Here is a 22408-nt window from a genome sequence, read left to right as displayed (position 1 = left end):
TACAAAACCTTTTGCAATGCAATATTTGAAAAATGGGGAACCTGGGGAAAGGGAACTCAGTAGGCGCTGTTGACTAAGCAGCTGATTCAAAATGGAGGTATCAACTCCTAATAGGCAGAAAGGAAAACATATATATACATGAACAGCGCTAGATTACTAATTGGGTACTGGTAGTGTAAATATACAACATAAATAACATATGAAAATAATTCCTATATTTGGTATTGCACTTCTATATAATATATATAATATATAATAGAAACAGTGGAAACTCTATACGGCCTGGTTAAAGGAAAAAAAATCAGTTTATTCTTCAGTTAAAATTGTAAACATCCAAATGTCTGGAAAGGTGCAATTAAAAGTCTCTTTAGGGAAAGCAACAAATTCAGTCCAAATGTCAGATGTCGATAATTTGTTAAAAATCTCTGTAAAGAAAACAACATTCTCAGTCCAGAAATGACAAATGTCAATATAGTTGCAGCAGTCACTGGCCTATGCATATATATCCGGAATAATATCCAGCTTGTGATTTAATTACCAGACTCAACTGAAGTGTCCACAGCCTGAAGTATGTGCAGGAGTTCTTGCACTGGCGTGCTGATGGAAAGCAGAAGAAAATGATGCTGGTCCGGAAATAAGTCCACAAAGGTCCCAAGTGCTGAAGGGGAGCTAAACGTTACACTGTGGTAGGTCCCACAGCTTCCTCAGTATATTATTATTCCGGATATATATGCATAGGCCAGTGACTGCTGCAACTATATTGATATATTGACATTTGTAATTTCTGGACTGAGAATGTTGTTTTTTTTTAACAAATTATCGACATCTGACATTTGGACTGAATTTGTTGCTTTCCCTAAAGAGACTTTTAATTGCACCTTTCCAGACATTTGGATATTTACAATTTTAACTGCAGAATAAACTGATTTTTTTTCCATTAACCAAGCCGTATAGAGTTTCCACTGTTTCTAATATATATTATATACAACTGCAATACCAAATATAGGAATTCTATTCATATGTTATTTATGTTGTATATTTACACTACCAGTACCCAATTAGTAATCTAGCGATGTTCATGTACTGTATATATATGTTTTCCTTTCTGCAATGCAATATTTGGCTGCTTTATAAAATAAATTTAGATATCCAATTTCTGAAAACTTTTCTTAACTGCATTATACAATTCCTCTGAATTTTATGAGTTAAATTTATTTGTCAATTACTTCTTACTATAGTACCTTAATGAACAGCAACAAAAGCATCATATTGACCTAGGTACTGTAACTTTGCCTTAGCTAACATTTTTTATTGTCCAGTGTTCTTCTAACCTATAATTTTATCATTCTTCTTTGATTCATGGTTTGTGGCTATTTCTCATCAGGTACGGATCTTTCAGAACTGTGAGGCTGGTCTTCTCGTGGAATTGGTTCTAAAACTACGACCTCAGGTTTTCAGCCCCGGAGATTACATCTGTCGCAAAGGGGATATCGGTAGAGAGATGTACATAATCAAAGAGGGAAAATTAGCTGTTGTGGGAGAGGATGGAATGACTCAATATGCAATTCTGACATCTGGGAGTTGCTTTGGTGAGATTAGTATTCTCAATATTGAGGGGAGCAAGATGGGCAACCGTCGGACGGCCAACATTCGTAGCATTGGCTACTCTGACCTTTTCTGCCTCTCAAAAGATGATCTGATGGAGGCTTTGGTAGAGTACCCAGATGCTAAGAAGATCTTGGAAGAGAGAGGCAGAGAAATACTTACAAAGGAAGGCCTGCTCGATGAGACAAAAGAGAAAAATGCAATGAAAGGTAAATCTTCTGAAGAGAAACTGGAGCTTCTAGAGTCCAATTTGGACTTGCTGCACACTCGATTTGCACGTTTGCTTCGAGAATATAGCAATGCCCAACAGAGCCTTAAACAAAGGGTCACCCTCTTAGAGGGAAGATTAAATGAACTTCAGGGTGGTGAGGTCTCCTCAGATGAAATGTAAGGAAAATACTTCTGGATACTAAATTATGTTCATCATTCAGAAAATAGCTAAGATGCAGAAGGTAGGTTTCTTGAGATTCCACTGTGTAATAGACACAGACCTGGTATTCATCTATCTACCACTAATCAGAAGAACCTATAGATGTTATAAATATATTTTTAAATGCTACTTTAATAAATAGTCACTGTTCTTAAAAAAATATTTAGTTACAATTATATTTATTGACGTTTTATTGTATTGTCATGCTACTCCATCTGTAAATGGTAGGCAGCTATTGTGTTTCTAAAAGTCTACAGTCCCTGACATTATCTTCATATACTAGTTGTGGTGGAACTTGCAGTTAGATAATTGTGCCCACTGGGATTTTAACAGATAGATTACTAATTACCTCATGGTTTCACCATATGTTTGCTAATCAAGAGCTGTATCTCTTGGGAACTAACCAGGCAACCATGCAAACTTACTGTCACTAAACGACAAGTTGTGCTTACACAAACTAGTCCATAGATGCTTTTTTCAGTGAACTATCATCAGAACAAAATGAGCAGGTCTTCAATTTAAAGTTGACAGACGTGTAATAATAATTTTATGATAATAATAATAATTTTATTTATATAGCGCTTTTCTCTCGGAGGACTCAAAATCAATTTACAGACATCAAAAAACCTGGTACATTGTACAAGGATTTGGTATTGCAGAAAATAGAAAACCACACAGAGATAATTAAAAACAACCGAAACCTAGAGAGCAAAATACGCATATTGCATGGTTGGTTCAGACATTTTGGAAAATAACTTCCAGGGTTATATATTCCACCCACGAAAGGTACCAGATGAGGTAGCCATCTTGGGCGCACTACGTAGGATTACCCTGGATGAATAGGTTACACTTAGAAGAACACAAAATGGGTGGTTGCAGCATCCTAATGCTAGGAGTAGGGTCCCACCATAATCATCAGGTCCAAGTATTTTTCATCCTATCCACAAGTGTACCAGGTGATGCAGCCATCTTGGGCGGACTATGAAGGTTACACTGTGGGAGATAAGCCATACAGGGACCCAAGGCATATATGGGAAAAGTGACACATGTGTGGCAGTATGATATAACCAGTATGAATAGATCAACGTGAAGTACATCCTGCCCATGGAGGATGCACTTCAGTGGAGGTTTTAGCACACCAGCAGAGCATACAGTGGGGCAGAAGTACATGGTACAAAACAGGGAATAGCAAATACAGCAATGTACAGTGTATGTAGTAAATGATGCAAAGTTTTGTAGAAACCAATAAAAGATGATGAAAGATGAAAAAAATAATTTTGAACTGCTCCATATTCATGAGAAGTTTTAATTATTGAAATTGCATTGCAGAATACAGATGAGGTAATATTCAAAGCGCACAATGATCACTCAGCAAAGCAAGGGTTATGTGTCCTTGTGCGAATGTACCTATATAAAAGAAACAGCAAAATGGTCTCATTTATAATGGACAGCAGTTTGCACAGGCAGACTGGAGGAGTTGTGCAAAGCAAAGTGCAGTACTGAATAGGCACACTGGGGAAGCAGTCGGGAAGCTTCCTGACTCTAATCCCGGCAAGGTACAAATGACAGACGTCGAAATCTCGACACCTGTCATTAGACCTACGCCGGGAGCCCAACACCCGGCTTACCGATCGAAGGTAAGCCGGGCGCAAACAGCAGCGTGGGGGGGGAGGGTTAGGTTAGGGGCTCCCGGGGGGGATTTAGGGTTAGGCACCCCCCCCAGAAGGTTAGGGTTAGGCTGTGGGAAGAGGGGGTTAGGGTTAGGCACCCCCCCCCGGGAGACTTAGGGTTAGGCTGCGGGGAAGGGAATTAGGTTTAGGCACTAGGGGGGTTAGGGTTAGGCATCCCTAAGGGAGGGTTAGGGGGTAGTATTAGGTTAGTTTATACTTACCTTAAGGACGATCAGGATTTCCTCCTCTGTCGGCCTACCGCTTTCGGGATTAGAACCGCCGGCGGTAAATCATCCATTTGCAGAGAAGGGAAAGTGGCTTTCCTTGCCAGGTAGAGGTGCACAGATGTTTTCACTGCATAAGATACTGTAACTGGAATTTTGCCCCCAATCAGAGCTTGCAGAGACCAAATCTAACTGCATATTGATTGTCCATTTTGTATCTCTTTTGCATCTCATCAGGAAAGCACATTTTGAAGCCCTTCCGAGCAATGTAATGTAACTTCACTCACAAAATTGCCATTTGTAATAAGAATTCCTTAAATCCTAATGTCCTTAATTGATCATTATTTTAGGAAAATAAGTTAAAAATGTTATTTGATTGAAATGGGTAGGAGCTTTGCCTTTGATGTGAAAGAATGCGATTTTGCACATAGCACCTTCTAAATATTTTTCAGCCACCTCACATATCCATTTGCCCTTTTAATTTGGGGAGCAAATACATAGAGCGGAGAGGCACCTTGAAGTGTGCTGGTTGGACCATTGGAATTTATTATTGCTATATGAACGCGTTTCGCTGTGCACATTGTGGGCACTACGTAAATGAAATCTGGTTTGATTTCAATAGCTGATGAATATTATCTATTTACTTTAATATGTTGTGGGCAGTGTCAGATAAATAGATTTAGATCATTCACTTTGTTTGTCTTTTTTATCAATCTTCCCTCTCAATATCTGCTGCATTCTTCAATTGCTTCTAGATCTATACTCAGACTTGTTATTATAGACTTTGCAGTGTGAAAAACTGAAATACAATTGCTCATTGCATACACTTAATAAAATAAAAAATTTTACACTACTCACATGCATTTATCTTCATCTATTAATCTCTCAAAAATGGTTAATATGAATATTTTTATAAGATCCAAATTAAAGAAGTATTTTTACAAAGTTGTATGTGTCTATAACCTCCTTAATTTATACAGTAAATTGAAACAAAAATTATATACTGTACTAAGTCTATTAAACGCCAGATATTCTCCAAAAGTATATTTTAAAATGTAATGAAAAAATATCACTTACAGCAATAAGATGTGCAGCAGAGGGTTAAAAAACTGAAATGCATATTATTTATTATCCTAAATTGTTTTATTAAGTAATTGTAATGACAAATATTTTATTTTAATAAAGCAAATATACTTAGCATTTCTCATCTGCCATTTTATTGTATTATCCACTCATAATAGCCTGCAATATAAGTTATTTGCCTATCAAGTTTAAATGCAAACCCAAAAGTGCTTGTTTTGCACCACTGGTTTACACATATACGCTTTTATAACTGTACTATTTAGCAGCCCATCAAAATGGCGTGACGCACGCGAAAAGTCCCGTTTGAGCGATCAAAACTGTTTACTTTTCAGGCATTTCTGCTCGCCAGCTCGGTGGACTGTAGAAATGTCAGCGCCGGTGGCTGGGCACGCCCAAATGGAGCAACAATTGAATTGCTCTATCGGCGTCATCTTGTTGCATCACACTTGAATTTCCCCTATGGAGATGAGAAGCAGCGTTAGCCTGAACATTGCCACGGACACGAAAAGTCTCGTTTGAGCGCTCAAATGTGTCACTTTTCGCTCATTTCTGCTTGCCAGCTTGGAGGGCTGCGATTAGAAATGTCAGTGCCGGCGGCTGTGCGTGCCCGAACGGAGCAACAATCGAATTGCTCAGGCGGTGCGCCATCTAGAGGGGGGAGAGAGAGAGAGAGATTGATTTCATTCTTTGGTTTGGTCAATACACTTGGGTGCTTATGTAATAGCTGGCTAGTTGCAGGAACCAGCACAGTTCTTTTGATTTAGTCTCTAGATTTAGAGCGGCAATAAAATATAGGCAAAACTGATCTGGTTTTGCCTTTTAAATTATTGCTGCATTAAATCTACAGGTTAAAACACTGGAATCGCAGCAGTCCCTGCAACTCGCAGCTTTTACATAAGTTATTATGTATACACAAAGATTTTTAAAATGTAAATTATTGTGTCACAGTTGTAACAGGATCCAGTAATGAATTTATCAAGTTTATTTTTTTGCAATATATATTTATTGGTTTCAAAATAACAACACGAACAGGAAGAAGGGTAAAACAAACAGTTGATATAACAAAGTTATGGAAAATAAAAATATCCACTGGAGTAGATGTATAGAAACATACATTAACAATCAAAATACAAAGTCGATACTCAAAATCAGAAGAAATGTGGCCCAAAATCAAGCACCACAGCACACAGAACAAACATATAAAGAAACAGAAGAAAAGAGAAAGAGACTGGATGGGGGAAGACTGAAGAAGGATTAGGTGGGAAGGGGAGGGGGGTCACGCAGAGCACCAGGTATTCAAGTTAGAGTATTGGCATAATCAGTGGAAGATTTAAACTCAAGCCACGGGAGCCAGGTAGCACAAAATTTGCGCTGTTTCTCAACTCCAAGCCATAAATCTTCCATGTCCATATAAAGATCCATGAGAGCAAACCATTCCTTTAGTGGAGGAGGGGCCACAGATAGGTATTACTGCTTTCACCGCACTATTAAGAAATTTGAGGAGGGATTTCTTGTACAGCTGTAACGTTCCAGGGTATAGATTTAGGAGCCAAAAGGAGGGGTCTGAGGGAACTGCACACCCTAAAACTGATGCAGAAAGAGAAATTACTTTCTCCCAGAAAGGACGTAGTGCTCGACAGTCCCACCAAATATGTAGGGGCGAGCCTTCTGCGGAATTACAGCACCAGCAGCACTTAGACACAGTAGGGAACATTTTAGCTAATACATATACACATATAGTATAGACACCTATACCACCAGAACGTGATCACTTTATAGTGAGTCTCAATCACTGAGTAACTAACGGAGCTGGCAAAAGAGTTGTCAACAATCTTAAGTCTATCCTGAGGGGTGAAAAAACAAACAAATCACATTCCCAGTCATCTAGAAACTTGGGGGATACAGAATATGCGGTCTCTATCAACAATTTATAACACAAGGATAGAGAGTGGGATGGGCAAGTATCTGCCAGACACATATCCTCAAAGGAGGTCAATGGTCTACTGCAGGCCAATCGCACTTCGCCACTTTGAACAAAATGTTTAAGCTGAAGGTATCGCCAAATCTCTGCTTGGTCTGAAGGGAGCTAAAGGGCATGACCTTACCGGATTCCACCAGCTCGGGAGTCCCCCTACGCTATCCATTTATCAAACATATGTCCAGAAGTATCTGGAGGGAAGTCAGGATTATTAAATATCAGGGTCAGGGGTGTACAAAGAGAAAAGATCCATGGATATCTCCTCAGTTTATTTAATCTAATGTGGGACCTACTGTAGGGGGGGGGACAGGCTGGGAACTTTAGATCTCCATGGATAGGTAGATAGGGCTGTAGAAACTGAGCGATTCTTCAACTGGGCCCATTGTCTGGCATCCCGACCCTCGTCCAGTCCATTATGCAACCAAGCATAATTGCATCATAGTAAGTGGGGAAATGCGGGAGGTGAAGCCCCCCCATTGTCTTACACCTGAATAATATGGCATGTTTAAAACTAGGTTTACAGCCACCCCAAACAAAGTCTCTCACTATATTATGCAGATCACGAAACCACTGCTTAGGGAAACTTATGGGCAAAGACTGTAGTATGTATAGGACCCAAGGCAAAACTTTCACTTTAAAAACACTGACCTGCCCCAACCAATAAAAAGTCTTATTTGTCCAAGTCTTTATTTCCAATCGCAAGGTCTGGAGTAATGGCCTAAAGTTATATTCAAACAGCCTGGAGAGATTTTTATCAAGAGTGACTTCAAGGTATTTGAGACTAGAGGCATAACAAGTGAATGCGAAAGCGTGTTTCAATGAGTCAATAGAGTGGGAATGCGCTGTTAGATTTACTGCTAATTATTGACTTTAAAGTTACATAAATCACCAAATCTACTGAAATCAGCTACTAGGCTAGGGACAGAGGTGATCGGGTTGGAAAATACTGCTAATAGGTCATCACCAAATAAAGCTCATTTATAGTCAACCCCCTTAACACATAAACCCGTCACATTGGGATTGGCCCTAATAGCACGCACCAGTGCCTCCATAAAAAGAACAAAGATTAGGTGGGATAGAGGACAACCCTGTCTAGTACCATTTCTAATCCCCACCGGTTCAGATAAAACCCCGCTAATCCTAATACGAGCCGAAGGGAGGTGGTAAAGCGACATTATTCAATGTCTGGGACCCAGACCCAAATGTGTCAGGACCCCCTGCATAAACAGCCTCTCAACCCTATCAGACACCTTTTCAGCATCAGTGGAGAGGAGGATAACTGGGACCGAGCCACCTGCAGCCAAGTGTATCGGATCTATAACTTTGGTAGTGTTGTCCCTAGCCTCTCTCCAAGGAACAAATCCCACTTTGTCCGAATGTATAAGACTCAGGAGTAAAAGCTTCAGCATTGATGCCAACTGGATCAATTTGCCCCAAAGGACACATTTGTGGGCCTCCCGAACCGTGACACCGGAGAACTCCGGAGTTTCATTAGCGGAAAAATATTAATGTAATACAAGTAATAAGTCTTACAATTGGGATCAGCTAGAGTTGGTTAATTTAAGCGCCAAAGGCACTGCTTAACAGAGGGATAGGAAGTCAGCAGTGTCACTGAGATAGGGGAGTGAACAGACCACGTGGTGAGCCCAATGTCAGAATGCTGAAGAAAGTGAAGAAACCTATGAGGTAAAAACAGGTAATAAATTCTTGAATAGACATTATGTGGCCTGAAGCAAAACGTGTAATCCCAATCACCCGGGTGCTGGAGCCTCCAGGAGTCCATCAGCTGGTGTTCATGTAGGATATGTCTTACCTGCCTGTCGCTTTGTGGGGTGTCTAGTGGAGGGTCCCGAGATGTCGAGCTCAGGTTGAATGGACCAGTTCAGGTCACCACCAGGATACCAAATAGCAAAGGTTCCATCTGGTCGAGGATCTTAGCAAAGATCAGCGGCTGGTTCTGGTTGGGAGCATATACATTAATGAAAGAATACGATTAGCCATACAGTGAGCACCTAACCATAGGCACTCTACCCTCCATCAACACAGTGCGTGAGAAATCTTGAAAAGGGAGCGTTTTTGAGAAAAATAGGGCTAGTCCCAGTGATTTAGAACTGCTATTGTTACTTAGATAGACAGTGGGATAATTACGATCTGAAAATCTCGGGGCTGCTCCTGATTTAAGATGTGTTTCCTGAACAAACACCACCCCTGCTCTAGCTGCATAAAAGTCTCGAAGAGCCCTAGTACGTTTCTCTGGCATATCGAGTCTCGTGGCATTGAGAGAGACTATGTTAATAATCTGCACTCGCTCGTTAGCCACCATCATAAAAAACAAAAGGCATTAGGTGAACGCAGTGAGGAAAAGACATAAAAGGGGAGGGGACACAAACAACAAACAATATACACAGCATATGGAAATAGATAGTTATGCAGTAAAATAAACTAAGAACATAATGAAGAAGAGAATGTCACTTCCTGAGAACCCGAAGACAAACAACATGTCCAGGGTCCCAGGGAGCACTGCGAGAAAATATTCAAACAGGTAAAGAAACAAGTTGTATATACCGCCACTTGGGAGCTCAGGCGTGAGAAGCATAAACGAGACCAAGATAAAATAGGCAGTGAGGGGGTCACTGGGGGCCAGTGACCACAGCATCCCCAGATATTAAGCTAGAATGGTAAATATTAAATAGCAAATACACTCTAAACACACAACCGACTAACATTTAGATTAGCTTAATGGAAGTCACTTAGTGAATAGACATTGAATTAAACAGGTATATAACAATACATAACAGAGGCATCTTTGGATAAGAATAGCATCTCGCTATAGGCACCATAAATAGCCCGATAATGCGATGCAGTAATCAGAAAATCATCAGGACATAATTGATGGTACTGTTTAGAAATATGCTATTGTTTTGGATTCATAATAAAATCTTGTATTATGGATCCATATACTGTATATGGCATATTTCTCAATAGCTCTGATTTGGGTGGGAATGTCCAAGTTGTAAATCCCAAAAGTAGAGGACATACATAAGATATGTCCAAACATACATTATAGCATATCTGAAATGTTATGTCAGGTAGGGGCATGGAAAATGAAGCAATTCTGCATGAGCCTGAGTATAGGGAAACAATGCCTCCAGCATCTTTTAAAACAGGGGAGTGAAACCTTTTTTCTGCCAAGGGCCATTTGGGTTTTTAAAAATCATTCCCGGGCCATACAAAATTATCAACTGTATGAGCCGTATTCAATTTGATTCGCGCCAGCGATACTTTTTTGGCTCCCTGACTTTCCGCCTCCTTCGCCTGTTTTGCAGGCGGAAAAGTAGGTGAAAATGGGACCCGGCGAAACTGAAAGAAGCGGAAAGTCCTGTCAGATTTGGGGAAATCAGCCTGAGACCCACCAAAAGATGCTCTGACATGGGGCATAGCTATGAATACCCCCGATTTGGCTTGCTAAAGGTATTTGGTGTTTTGAAACGGGCTCAATAGCTGCTAAATAGCGTTTTTGTATAAGTGGTGCAGAATAGTATTCAGGAATATTTGTTGCAGAACATAACTTATCCCAGCAATATGGGGTACTTGAAAATGGGGGCCAGCATATTTTACAGTTGCTAAAGTTAAGTTTTAAAAATTGTGAAAAATCCACCTGCTGCAAGCACCTGCAACTAAAAAAACACTTGCGCAATACTTGGGGACCCCCCTAGAGTCTAGTTCGCTAGTTTTTAACTTTGTCCCTCAACATTTTTTTTTTTTGCCCCCAAAATGAAAGTGATTTTTTGGGGTGTTCTTAAGTGTTTTTTTTTATATTTTTTGACACAGATTACCTTTAGGGCACTGTCTGAAGGCTGCATGGGGGTTCATAGGCGAAACTTTTCTGCCTATTACATTGCATTGACTTTCCGTCTAGGCGGAAAGTCTTTCAAATTGAATACGGCGATACTTTTCCGCCTGGCGAAATGACGTCACCTGCGAAACGTTTTCGCCGATTCTGGCTTTTCGCTCCAAATTCAATATGGCCCTGTCTTTTTATTGTTTGATACATCTCCCGTATAGTTTTATGTGTGCGGCCACACTGCATATGTCCCCCATATGTATGGCATTAGAGCTATGCTGATCCAATACTGAAAGTTACCAGATCGCCAGAGGAACAAAACTGTGCCGCAAATGTTGTTTCAATACATTTTGTTGTGAAGACATCTTGTATTGCTGCTATAAGCAGTGATTCAGGATGTCTCTTAGCACTAAGATATAAGGACATTCTGAGACATGTCCCTCAGACTCTTAAACACACCTCTCACCCACTTATACACACACCTGTCCCCAAGTGTGGCCCCAGGAAGGGTGATAAGAGGTAGGTGCCCAGTAACAGGACTGGTATAGCCAGACACAGCAGGAAGCTGTAATAGAAGCTATTTTACTAATAGCACTTGAGGCATGATGACAAGACACAGCATCCGGATGGCTGTGACCTGTAGTGCTACCAGGCTGCTGGGACTGCAGCGAGGAAGGGCTGGGTGGCGGCTTGGTAAGTTATGGTGCATACACACGATCAGATTTTTCCTTCAGATATGAACGATAACGATTTAAAAATCGTTCAGTCGTTCATATCTGAAGGAAAATCGTTCATATCTGACATGCCTGAACGATGGACGATCAACGATGCGCGTTCCCGATGGTCAGATAACGATTTCTGACATCTGATGTGTTTGCAGTCAGACTTGGACGATTCCATTCATTTTAATGCAGTCAAAAATCGTTCAATCGTTCAAATCGTTCAAAACTTTGGTAAAATCGTTCAAATCGTTCAATCGTTCATCTGACAAATCTGACAAGTCTGACCGTGTGTATGCTCCATTACCTGCAGCTGGCGGTGCTGTGGACGATGCACAGTGACTGGTGGGAGCAGTGAGCGAGGCACTCTTCTCAGCACTGCCGCCTGACCCCCGTCTCTGATCTCCGGCGCTGCCCGTCTATGCATGACTATGGCCACTGTGCTGACTGTGCTGCTGCTGAGGGGGAGAGAGCCACAGCTGGCCGGGCCTGATTAAATCATCTTACTGGCCGTATATGGGCCGCGGGACGGAGGTTCCCCATCCCGGGTTTTAAAAGATAAATACATTTCTGTCTAGATGTTATTTAAAGAGAAATAATAGACACAACTTGTTTATAAGTGTTTGGAAACAGCAGCAGCTCCTACCCTCTTTAATGAGGGAGGTTGCCGCTGCCTGCTCTGCACTAGTAGGGATGACCATCGATGGTTAACTACTGATGGTTGATGGTTTTGCCGTCAATGGCAGAGATCCAATTGTCCCTCACTATCGATGGCAGAGTGGGAATCAATGGTTTTTCTTTTTCCTGTTTAATGGAGCTTAGCCTTGCCCCCCACTAAGCCCCAACTTCAGTTCTGACTTATCCACAGCCCGCCATGCCCCCCCAGCAGTGGCAGGTGCACATTATCAATGATTCACTGTTGATGGTTTTTGTGCCATCGACGGTAATCACAGATGGTGCCATCGATGGTTAGCCCTATGCATTAATCCAAAGAGGAGGAGGCAGTCCCAGGTGCCTGCACAATGGATCTGGCTGGCGCTGGGACTGGTGCATGAGCACAAGTGATGGTGGGACAGCGCAAGCGCAAAACATCAGCTTCTAGTGCAGTGATTCCCAACCTCGGTCCTCAAGGCACACTAACAGTCCTGGTTTTAGTGATATCCATGATTGTGCACAGATGGTTAAATCAAAATAACCGAGTCACTAATTAAGTCACTTGTGCTCAAGTATGGCTTCCCTAAAACCTGGACTGTTAGTGTGCCTTGAGGACCCGTGGTTGGGAACCCCTGTTCTAGTGACTGCATCAGCTTCAGCTCCTAGAAGCCGGGTAGGGCTGCCTGAGAGGCAGAGCAGTGGCTTCTCACTGGAAGCACGCTGATAATTGCAGCCAGGACGTGAGGCCGAGAAAACACCTGGCCTTGGGACTGACTGCCTGTCCTATGTGTGATTGGCAGGTAGCGCTTCCCATGGGAAGCCAGTGCATGGACTCCACTGGTTTACTGTGGTTAGTGGATTTTATTGGGAGGCTGCAGCCATTAACTATTTAAAATTTTAATAGATTTCAGAGCGAACGTGCATTTAATGTTTGAAAAGACATAAGACGGTTCATAGTGACCCTGGCAGATAGCGACTGTTGCATTTCCCCAGTGGTGAACACAAGCGGATAGGTTTGCAGGTTGGTACACATGGATGCTTATATCACACCTGAATTGCATTTATAGTAATTCAGGTGTGAATTGCTTGAATTTTATCAGACTATGAAGATTGATTACATGATTATACAGGTATTCTGGAAGGTATCACTTAGGGCCATTTATTACTGCAGAATATGTACAGCACAGTTATGCAGGATTGTGCCTATTTGTTCTCCTGTTGCATAGATAGGAACTAGGAAAGCCAATCCCGGGATCCACGGGATTCAGGGCAAAAAAATGTGGAAGACAACAATCCCAGGATTTTTGGGATTAAAATGCGCGGCTTATCTTCAGCCCACCGGAGTCTGTGTACTGTGGGTAGTCTTCATTGAGTAACTCAATCCTGGGTATACCGGGATTGAGATTTTTTCAATTCTGAATCCCGGAATTGAAAAAACTGAGCCAGGATTGGCTCCCTAATAAGATCATCCCACTTTCTAGTTTGGGAAATACCAGCTGCAAACAGTGATCATTTATTCGATTGTAGATACAGATGGAAAAAGTTAAAATTACACTTAAAAGTCCTACCAGCTATCACTACAGCAGTGCACCTAAATTGTGATTTATTATGTGTCACTATTGATCATTTTGATTGTTTTTATTACAAGTCAATTGTGAACATGAAAATACTCTTCCAGCAAGGCCGGATTAAGGGTCATATGGGCTTGAGGCTGAAAATGCGCAAGTGCCTATACTGAGAAGCGGAGGAGCCATGACCAGTGCTGTGTGGATGTGGCCAGAGTCACGTGGATGTGAAAAAACTAGATATACAATTTTAATACTAATGATTTATGGCCGACTTTGTGGCCAGCTAGTCAGCTGGTCATCATCATGCTGTCATGTTTATGGAGACCTGGGACTGTACCCTGCAGTCTCGAGTAAAGTATTCCTGACAGTGCAATCTCTAACACAGGGCCTGATTCAGAGCTGGACGCTCTGAATCAGGGCCGGCCTTCTTGTTTTTTAGAGCGGCCTCCTGGCCGCTCGCATAGCTGTGGGTGACCACCCACAGCTATAGCGAGCGGCCAAGAAGATGGTCAAGACCATCGCGACCATCGGGCTTGCGACGAGACCCTTGTGGTAGGGTCTCGTTGACGCAAGCCCCAGAGAGATTTCGGCTCTCACAGAGCCAAAATCTCTCCCACTGACATCACTCGTGATGTCAGTGGAGCTGCCCCCCAAATGGAGGCATTCACATGGGAACGCCTCCGTTTGGGCATAGCGCTCGTGAGCGGGTCTGAATCAGGCCCACTGTTCAGACTCCAGAAACAATTTAAAATTGAAACAATTTCTTCTGGGCATTAATATCAGAAAATGCAAAAGTTCTGCAATGCAGCGTTATTACAGCGGCCCGAGCCATAGGTCTACAGTCACACTTATGCCACGTATACAGACGATATGTCATCCGATCCCACGGATCGGGCCAGCATATCAGGCACTAGTGTGTACCCACTATGCACGCTCCCGCATGCATGGCCGATGGAGCCACCCAGTTGCCGACACCAGCAAGTTCAATGGTGCCGGTGAACGATACATCAGGTGGTCGTTCATCGGATCGTGCAGTGTGTACTGCCCGCCCGATATATCGTTCATCAGCACCATTGGGCATTGCATTGGCAGGTCACTTAGTCTGTACCCATCCTTAGTCCTGGTTCTGTAACATCTAGGCTTTCGATGCTGCACTATTACAAAATGCCATGACAAATAGATATTTCTGCTGAAAGTCAGTTCTAAGGAATCACCAGTATCTTCAATGGGAATGACATTAACAATAATGTTTCTGTGCACAGATTTAGTCAGTTTATCTTTTGGTACATTGGTTTTTGATCTTATCTGGCCACCTTTGATCATTGTACGTTCATCAATGTTATCCCTCAGAGGATGATTGTCACATCGCAGCCTCACCATGCTCATCCTCGAACGTTTGCAAATAGTCAAGAGAAAATATTTGTCATTTTAGGACTTTATCACAACGGCTAGGACCTTGAATCATAGGAGCCAACTCTATGACTACTACAGCATTCACATTATATCTGCCACCACTAACCGGGTATGATTGTTAGTCTCACGCAAAAGTGCACGCAGCAGTGTCTAGGCGATCAGCCATCCGCATCTTTACGCAAATTCATCTACAAACTCCTTACTGTGTGCACATACGTTTGCCCGACTGTGCAAGTTGTGAGACGCCCACTTTTAGTATCCATGCACGCTGTACTACCGACTGACACCTCCTTATACGCCACCATCGAAACTTGCATCAGCCATATGGCAGATGCAGTTCCTCCTTCTGACTATGACCTCCTATGGATGTGTCCTCATACATCTAGCCTCCTTGCGCGTTACAGTCCTTCTAATCGTGCCATGCCGTGGCATGACTCGGCAGCACCGAGCATCTTTTTGTGCAACTTTTTACCTTCAAATGCGACTCATTCACACACTGATGCGAATAGATAGCACAAGCAGCTTCTGCTGATTACAATGATATACAGCATGTCTATATTCTGTGTGTGTCTGCGGGTGTATCTGCATGCAAAACGCTACGTTATAGTGTTACAGCCGCTGACACTGTAATGTAACATTTCACATGGAGATACATCGGCCCTACCGAGGCACACGGAGCTCCCGCGTTATGTGTGGCGCGACTTGTTGCACATGGAGGATAGATGTATGTGGACACATCTGTATGCCTGCGGCTGTGTATCTGTGAACGTAGCCATTTGCATTGACACCCCCATAACATGCCCACAGAACAGACCTTTATTGTATGCATTTCTCCCAGTGAATGTTCATCTGTTTTCCACCACACTTCTGATACCATCTGTCTAGCAGTGGTTGCTGCCCTCTTACCTGAGGGGGGCTACCGCTGCTGCTCTAGCTGTGGCCAGCCGGGTCCCGGTGCCTGCACAATGAATCTGGTAGGCGCCAAGACCGGCACATGAGTGGTGGTGGCGCCGCACATAACACCAGCTTCTGGGGGCTGCATTGGTATCTGTAAACCATGAAGCAGTGAATAGAGTGGAGAAGTGTGCTAGTGGAGAAGTTACCCATGGCAACCAATCAGCTTAGAGGTTGCACTTTCAAATACATTCTATAAAATAATAGGCAGCAGCTGATTGGTTGCCATGGGTAACTTCTCCACTCTTTTCACTGCTACATACATCTACCCCAGTGTGTACTATTGGTACTCTGATGTACAGTGCATTATAATAAAGTGCCTTGATACACTGGGATCATTTAAGGAATTGTGGACCCTGTGCTGTGACAAAGTATTTTCACAGGGGGATTCCACGCTGTATATAGCAAACGTTAGAAGTAGGCATCCTGGTGGTTGGACAGCACAAGTAAGTATGCCTGATACAGTATAAAATGAAAAAGAACCACAGATACATATAGAACACTCTTTTCATTCTTCTTATGTATACAGTATCTCCTCTTTCACTATCACTGGAATACTGGTGTATTAGCAAAGCATTTACAAAGATAAAATGTTCAATTCTAAATAAATGAAATGGTCAATTACAGTCAGGCATGAATATTTAATAAAATATTGACAATATGAAATGATAACTATCTTTAATAACTGCTGAGAAATGTGATCTGTAAAAGACAACACGTGGATTGCTGTAGTCTTATGAAAAGTTGATGAAATCCAAGTCTCTGACCATTGCGAGGGTCACTTCCAGAATTTCTCTGTCCACCATAAATTTAGCTTTTCCATTTTTATCATTTACTGGATGGGGAAGATGCAATCCCAGCTTACTAAGGAAAGAAGCAAGAAACCATTAAGGTTACATGTTTTATGCCTATTGTATTTAAATTAGGGATGTGCAGGCTCGGTTCCGTTCGTTTTTTTTTACCGAATCTTATTGGCTATCCAAAACTCGTGACAGCTGAAACCCAATAAGATTCGGTAAAAAAAAACGAACGGAACCGAGAAGAACCGAGCCTGCACATCCCTAATTTAAATGGTGTGAGTAGACTTACAGTAGTTGTCCATTACGGTTATGTGAAAATAAATTGTTATCCCATATTCATATTGACTCTATACAATTGTTAATCTAAAATAGGGTTGATACATCATGTTACATAGTTATTTTCTCTCAGAGTCTGCATGTGTTTGGGAAGGAAGCATCCATCCTATAGGAATCAGCATGGCCGGCGGTTCAAATCCCGACAGCGGAAGCCCGGCAGTGAAGATCCCGACAGGTACGTATTTTTTCTATTTACTAACCTCCCCCCACTAACTCTCCCTCAGGGGTGCCTAACCCTAACCTATCCCCCAAGTGCCTAACCCTAACACCCCCTTCCCTGCAGCCTAACCCTAAGTCTCCCAGGGGGGAGCCTAACCCTAACCCCCCCTTCCACTAGCCTAACCCTAACCTCCCGGGGGGGTGCCTAACCCTAAGCCCCCCCAGAAAGCCCCTAACCTAACCCTAAGCGGCTGTCCGCATCTGGTGCCCAGCTTACCGTCGATCGGTAAGCCGGGAGTCGGGATTTCAATGCCTGTTATTAGACACTTGCCGGGATTAGACAGTCGGGATGCCGACAGTCGGCATTTAGACCGTCGGCATCCCGACTGCATACCATCCTATGAACTACTTACTATTTTGGAGTACGGAGGTCTAGGAACTTCTTCCTTATATCAAGTGACACATCAGAGCTCTTCGTGTTGGGGAGTCTTATTCGGACCTAACATACAATAACTGGTAAATGATCAGTATTTCAAGAGAAAGTACAAACATTTCTAGAGCAATTAAAGTGGTGTACAAAAGGCTGGTAACATACGTGGACTAGTGAATGAGAGTAAGAAATCCTAGACCATGACTACTTACAGTAGTAAATAACATATGTAATTTTTTTTTTGTTGGTAACAAATAAATAAATCAATCATCTGTAATATTTTGTCCATCCATTTTCTTTATAAAATAATATTACAGAACCCGGAAGTAACAGAGATCGAGGAAGACAGGACTCGGACGGCGAGTCGGCAAGGAAGGGGAGCGGACATCTGGCAAACAGCACTGAGGTGAGTCTCCAATCAGAAGGGGGTGTCCGGCCACGGGTTCTAACGAGCCTCTAGCCGGAACATCTCCTCCCAAGGCACTGACTAGCCCCCTCCGAGTTACGGGACCCGGTGTGCGTCTGACCACAGGCAAACCGCCAGGTGCCCCATCCGAAGGGTAGAACGTCATTCCTGAGAAGATCACCCCGGGCAGCATTCAAAAGGTTTACAACCAACGGTACCTCTACTTTTCTCTATATTACATTCCACCAACAGATAAACGGGACGCCGCAATCTGTTTAAACTTCACAGTGTTCTGATCACCTTGGAGTTTTCCCTATATGACTCATTGCTATATATATTGCCCACACAGGGGTCTGCTCCAATAAGCTCCAACAGTGTGGTTAAAGTGGACACTATGCAGATCCACAATTTACTCTAAGCTAAGAACATTTATTGGTGTTATTGTATTATTTATATATATAATATATATATATATTTATTATTCTTATCAATATACCACTATTGTGATATTTTTATTTTTTCATTTCCGTTTGTACATCATTATGTCACCAGCAGGATGTGCATAACAGCACCACTGCTTTTCCCATCGTCCAGTAGCACCTACCACTAAGATACCCATCGTCTAACACATACCACTAAGATACTTCCACAAGGATAGGCTGCGCGCTACAATTATTTGTTTTCAGACTGTATATTTATTTAGGTAAGGATGCCTACCTGATTGTATAGCAGCTCACCGGCTACACAGAGCCCAGTGCGCAGAAAGAACCCATCCCTAAATAAAATAATATTAGTCTGATGAACGGTAATCTACCAGAAACAGTATTTTTGCACAGACAAACTAAAATACTGTTAGTACTGTTCGTAACCACATTTTTTAAAGTACATGTACAATACAGAGATTTAACAAACAAAGTAATATGGTAAAGATAAGTGTGCACACAGGACATGGCCCCCTCACTATGATGCAAGTGTGTCTACTATGATATTTAGACCACTTATTCGGGTACAAGTTATAGTATGATATGGTTTACAAAGATTGATTATATAACAGCATTACACTATGGAATGTCTCTTGTTTTGTGAGTCTTCTTAGAGTGTCTGGTAATCCACAGAGATTGCATCTGCAGATGGTGTTAGGACTTGAATTACACTAATACTCCATAAACAAGGAGTGGACCCAGTGGTGAAATGTAATACAAGGATTCACTTTGCTTCAATTTCACAACTAATGTAATAAATTCATGGTATAGTTATGTAACTTTCTCATATGTCCCAAAAAACTGCCAACTCTAGAGCAATCCATTCTAAATAAATATATTTTTTTCTTAAATAAAAAAGGGGGGTATTCTGGTTGTATCCATACTTGGTGTTTGGTTCTTTTTAGCAACGGCACTCAAAGCAAGTAGGAGTATCTGACAATCGCTAGAGCATTGTTTCCCAACTCCAGGCCTCAGGGAAACCCAGCAGTGCATGTTTTCCAGGTCTCCTCACAGAATCACAAGTGAAGAAATTAGAACCACCTGTGGATCTTTTAATATGTGTCAGTAGTACTAAATACACCTGTCTTCCAGCAAGGTAATATGGAAAACATGCACTGTTAGTGTCAGGGCGGATTAACAATGGGGCGGGTGGAGCTACAGCTCCAGGCCTCCCCATGAAAATAGGCCCACAAAACTCACTTTTGCAGTGCAGACAGGAAAAAACTATTTTCCTGTCACCACCACAGCATTCTGAAGCCTATCCATTATACTGGCAGCCAGAATTTTTTACTATTCCACCCCCGCCTACCCTCGGGCTTGCATGAAGCTTTGCCCCAAGCTGTCCAAAACTCCGTCCCCAGGCCGACTGTTAGTTGCGCTAAGCTCCGCCTCTGATTCATGCTAAACTCTCTGAACCTGAAGCTGTGTACTGCATACTCTGAGTTGCCCGAAGCTCCGCCCCCGTGTCTTCCGAGGCTCCGCCCATTGACCCCTCGGCAGTAGCTGTGACAGAAAACTCAGGTGGGTGTGATATGCAGTATATGCATTGTGTGTAGTATATTATATATAATATCTGATCACATAAAGGTTTAACAGCAGCATATATATCTATATATATATATATAAAACACACAAAGGTTTAAAACAGTTTGATATAGAGATTATATATATATACTGCTATTAAACTGCTTTAAGCCTTTATGTGTGTGTAATAAATTAATTTAAACCTTTATGTATATTAACTTTAATAAGTATGTAACTTGGGAATGTGTATATATGTATGTGAATATATATATATATGTGTGTTAATAATATGTATGCGTGTGTAAGTATGTTTATATAAATGTGTATATATAATATACATATGTGCATGATGCATGTGTGTACATAGCATACATATATATGTGTGTGTGTGTGTGTTTGTGTGTGTCTATAAATATGTGTGCGTATATGTGTGTATATATATATACACACTTACACACATTTATACACACACACAGTGGTAAATGTGGAGATGGGGAGGGTCTAGGAGCTTGAGGCGCACATAAGGGACCAATTCTTTTCATTGAGGGCACCACAGCTGGGAGTGCAGGAGGGGACGACTAATATGGAAGACTTCACAATCCCTCCTTGCATTGTATAGAGCGGGGCCGGCACTAGGTTACTCGCACCCAGCGCTGTCCCGTGCTCCCTCTCCGCCCCTTCCCTCCCCGAGCTTATACTAATAACGCCAGCGAGCGGATGGAGGGCGGGTTTTTTTCAGACCTGGACCCTGGAGCCCTTGTGCGGCCGCACGCACGGAGTGTGCCTGGACCCGGTACTGGTATAGAGTACCACCCCACCACTCCCAAAGGGACAGTGTCAACACACACAGGCAGAGTCTTGATTAAGGTTATTAGGGATCCCCCCCCCTGTGCTCTCCATCCTGTACAGCTCTGTGTCACAGCACAGAAATTCTGCTCCTCCAAGTTCCAGCTGCACTGCACAGTCGCGACGTAAGGGCTATGGGCCTGATTCAGACCCGGTCGCTAAGCTGCGCTCGCACGCTCTTGCCGATAATCGCATGTTTGCGCATACATATGGTTTGCAGTGCGTGTGTGCAAGCCAGTCTTAGCGATAGGGAATCGTGCGCTCGCTGTACACAGACTGAGCCCTATTTTCAGTGACAGATTGCACCGTTTGTGGGTGGTAACGGGAAGGTGCTTGTGAACGGGGGTGTGGATGTGCGAACGCAGGCGTGTCAGGCCGTCAAAACGGAGTATAATGGGTGAGTATAATTAGCAAAGTAGCGTCACTGAACACGTCACTTGATTGTATTTTAGCCTGAACTGATCGCAGTGCTTGCGGGAGATTAAGGTCTACCACACGTGCTGCGAGCAGCATCGATGGCCTTCGATGTTCCCAATTAAATACACACTGGAGATGACATGTGCAGCGAGTGACAGGTGGGAGGTTTTATAGTCCTGCATACTTACTGCCGTCGCTCACTATAGAGGGCGTCCTTACACCACACAGTGCGATCACGGGATTTGCATACCGGCCCCTTTTGCAAGCGAGATGCCGCTGCTTAGCGATCGGGTCTGAATCAGGCCCTATGTGTAGGGGCCCTCCATGTGTAATGTGTATGGGCTCCGAGATAAACACCCACTCCGCCCTGCCGTTAATCCGGCACCACAGAGCAGCTGGCCTCCTTGTGACTGACAGAGACCTGTCACCTAAGAGAATTTAGAGTGAGGTAGATAATCTGAATTATAGTCGTGTATGATAATTTTTCTTAAATTTTAAAATTAAAGACTTTCACGCAGATTTAGGAATAATAGTACTGTGCATGCGTAGAACACCCACAACACACTTGGCACGCCCCCACATTATTGGTTACACCACCACTGCGATTGTCACACCCCCTGCAGCAGCACTCAATAGGCCCTTCAGAAATTTCAGCTCCAGGCCCATGTGAATCTTAATCTGGCTCTGGTTAGTGTTCCCTGAGGACTGGAGCTGGGAAACACTGCACTAGAGATCCTCTGGCCCTGAGGCCAATAGGGCCGAAGCTGTTATAAAGTAAGAAATTAACCAGGTGTTCTAGAGAAAAGCTTCTGACAAGAACCCAGAAGGCTCTCACCAGGGGACAAGGCTGTAGACAGTGATAAAGG

General features: G+C 42.7%; 2 protein-coding genes across 4 annotated transcripts in view; one reads left to right on the top strand and one right to left on the bottom strand.

Moving 5' to 3' along the window:
* The window catches only part of LOC148508681 (cyclic nucleotide-gated channel alpha-2-like), a 260462-nt gene extending 255348 nt beyond the window's left edge, over nt 1-5114 (top strand). For both annotated transcript variants that reach the window (XM_088444227.1, XM_088444228.1), the window contains one exon: nt 1385-5114. In XM_088444227.1, the coding sequence (XP_088300353.1) occupies nt 1385-1996 (612 nt within the window). In that variant the 3' untranslated portion in view covers nt 1997-5114. The remainder of the gene's footprint in view (nt 1-1384) is intronic.
* An 11660-nt stretch (nt 5115-16774) lies between these two features.
* The window catches only part of DNAAF6 (dynein axonemal assembly factor 6), a 179172-nt gene continuing 173538 nt past the window's right edge, over nt 16775-22408 (bottom strand). For both annotated transcript variants that reach the window (XM_088444298.1, XM_088444299.1), the window contains 2 exons: nt 17851-17936; nt 16775-17006 (listed from right to left, as the gene is read on the bottom strand). In XM_088444298.1, coding sequence (XP_088300424.1) covers nt 16877-17006; nt 17851-17936 — 216 coding nt within the window. In that variant the 3' untranslated portion in view covers nt 16775-16876. The remainder of the gene's footprint in view (nt 17007-17850; nt 17937-22408) is intronic.

Source organism: Taudactylus pleione, unplaced genomic scaffold (genome assembly GCF_031769625.1).
Source record: "Taudactylus pleione unplaced genomic scaffold, aTauple2 ptg000352l, whole genome shotgun sequence".
Taxonomy (NCBI): Eukaryota; Metazoa; Chordata; class Amphibia; order Anura; family Myobatrachidae; genus Taudactylus; species Taudactylus pleione.
The sequence above is the reverse complement of the archived record's forward strand: the minus strand, read 5'-3'. Positions and strand labels throughout refer to the sequence as shown.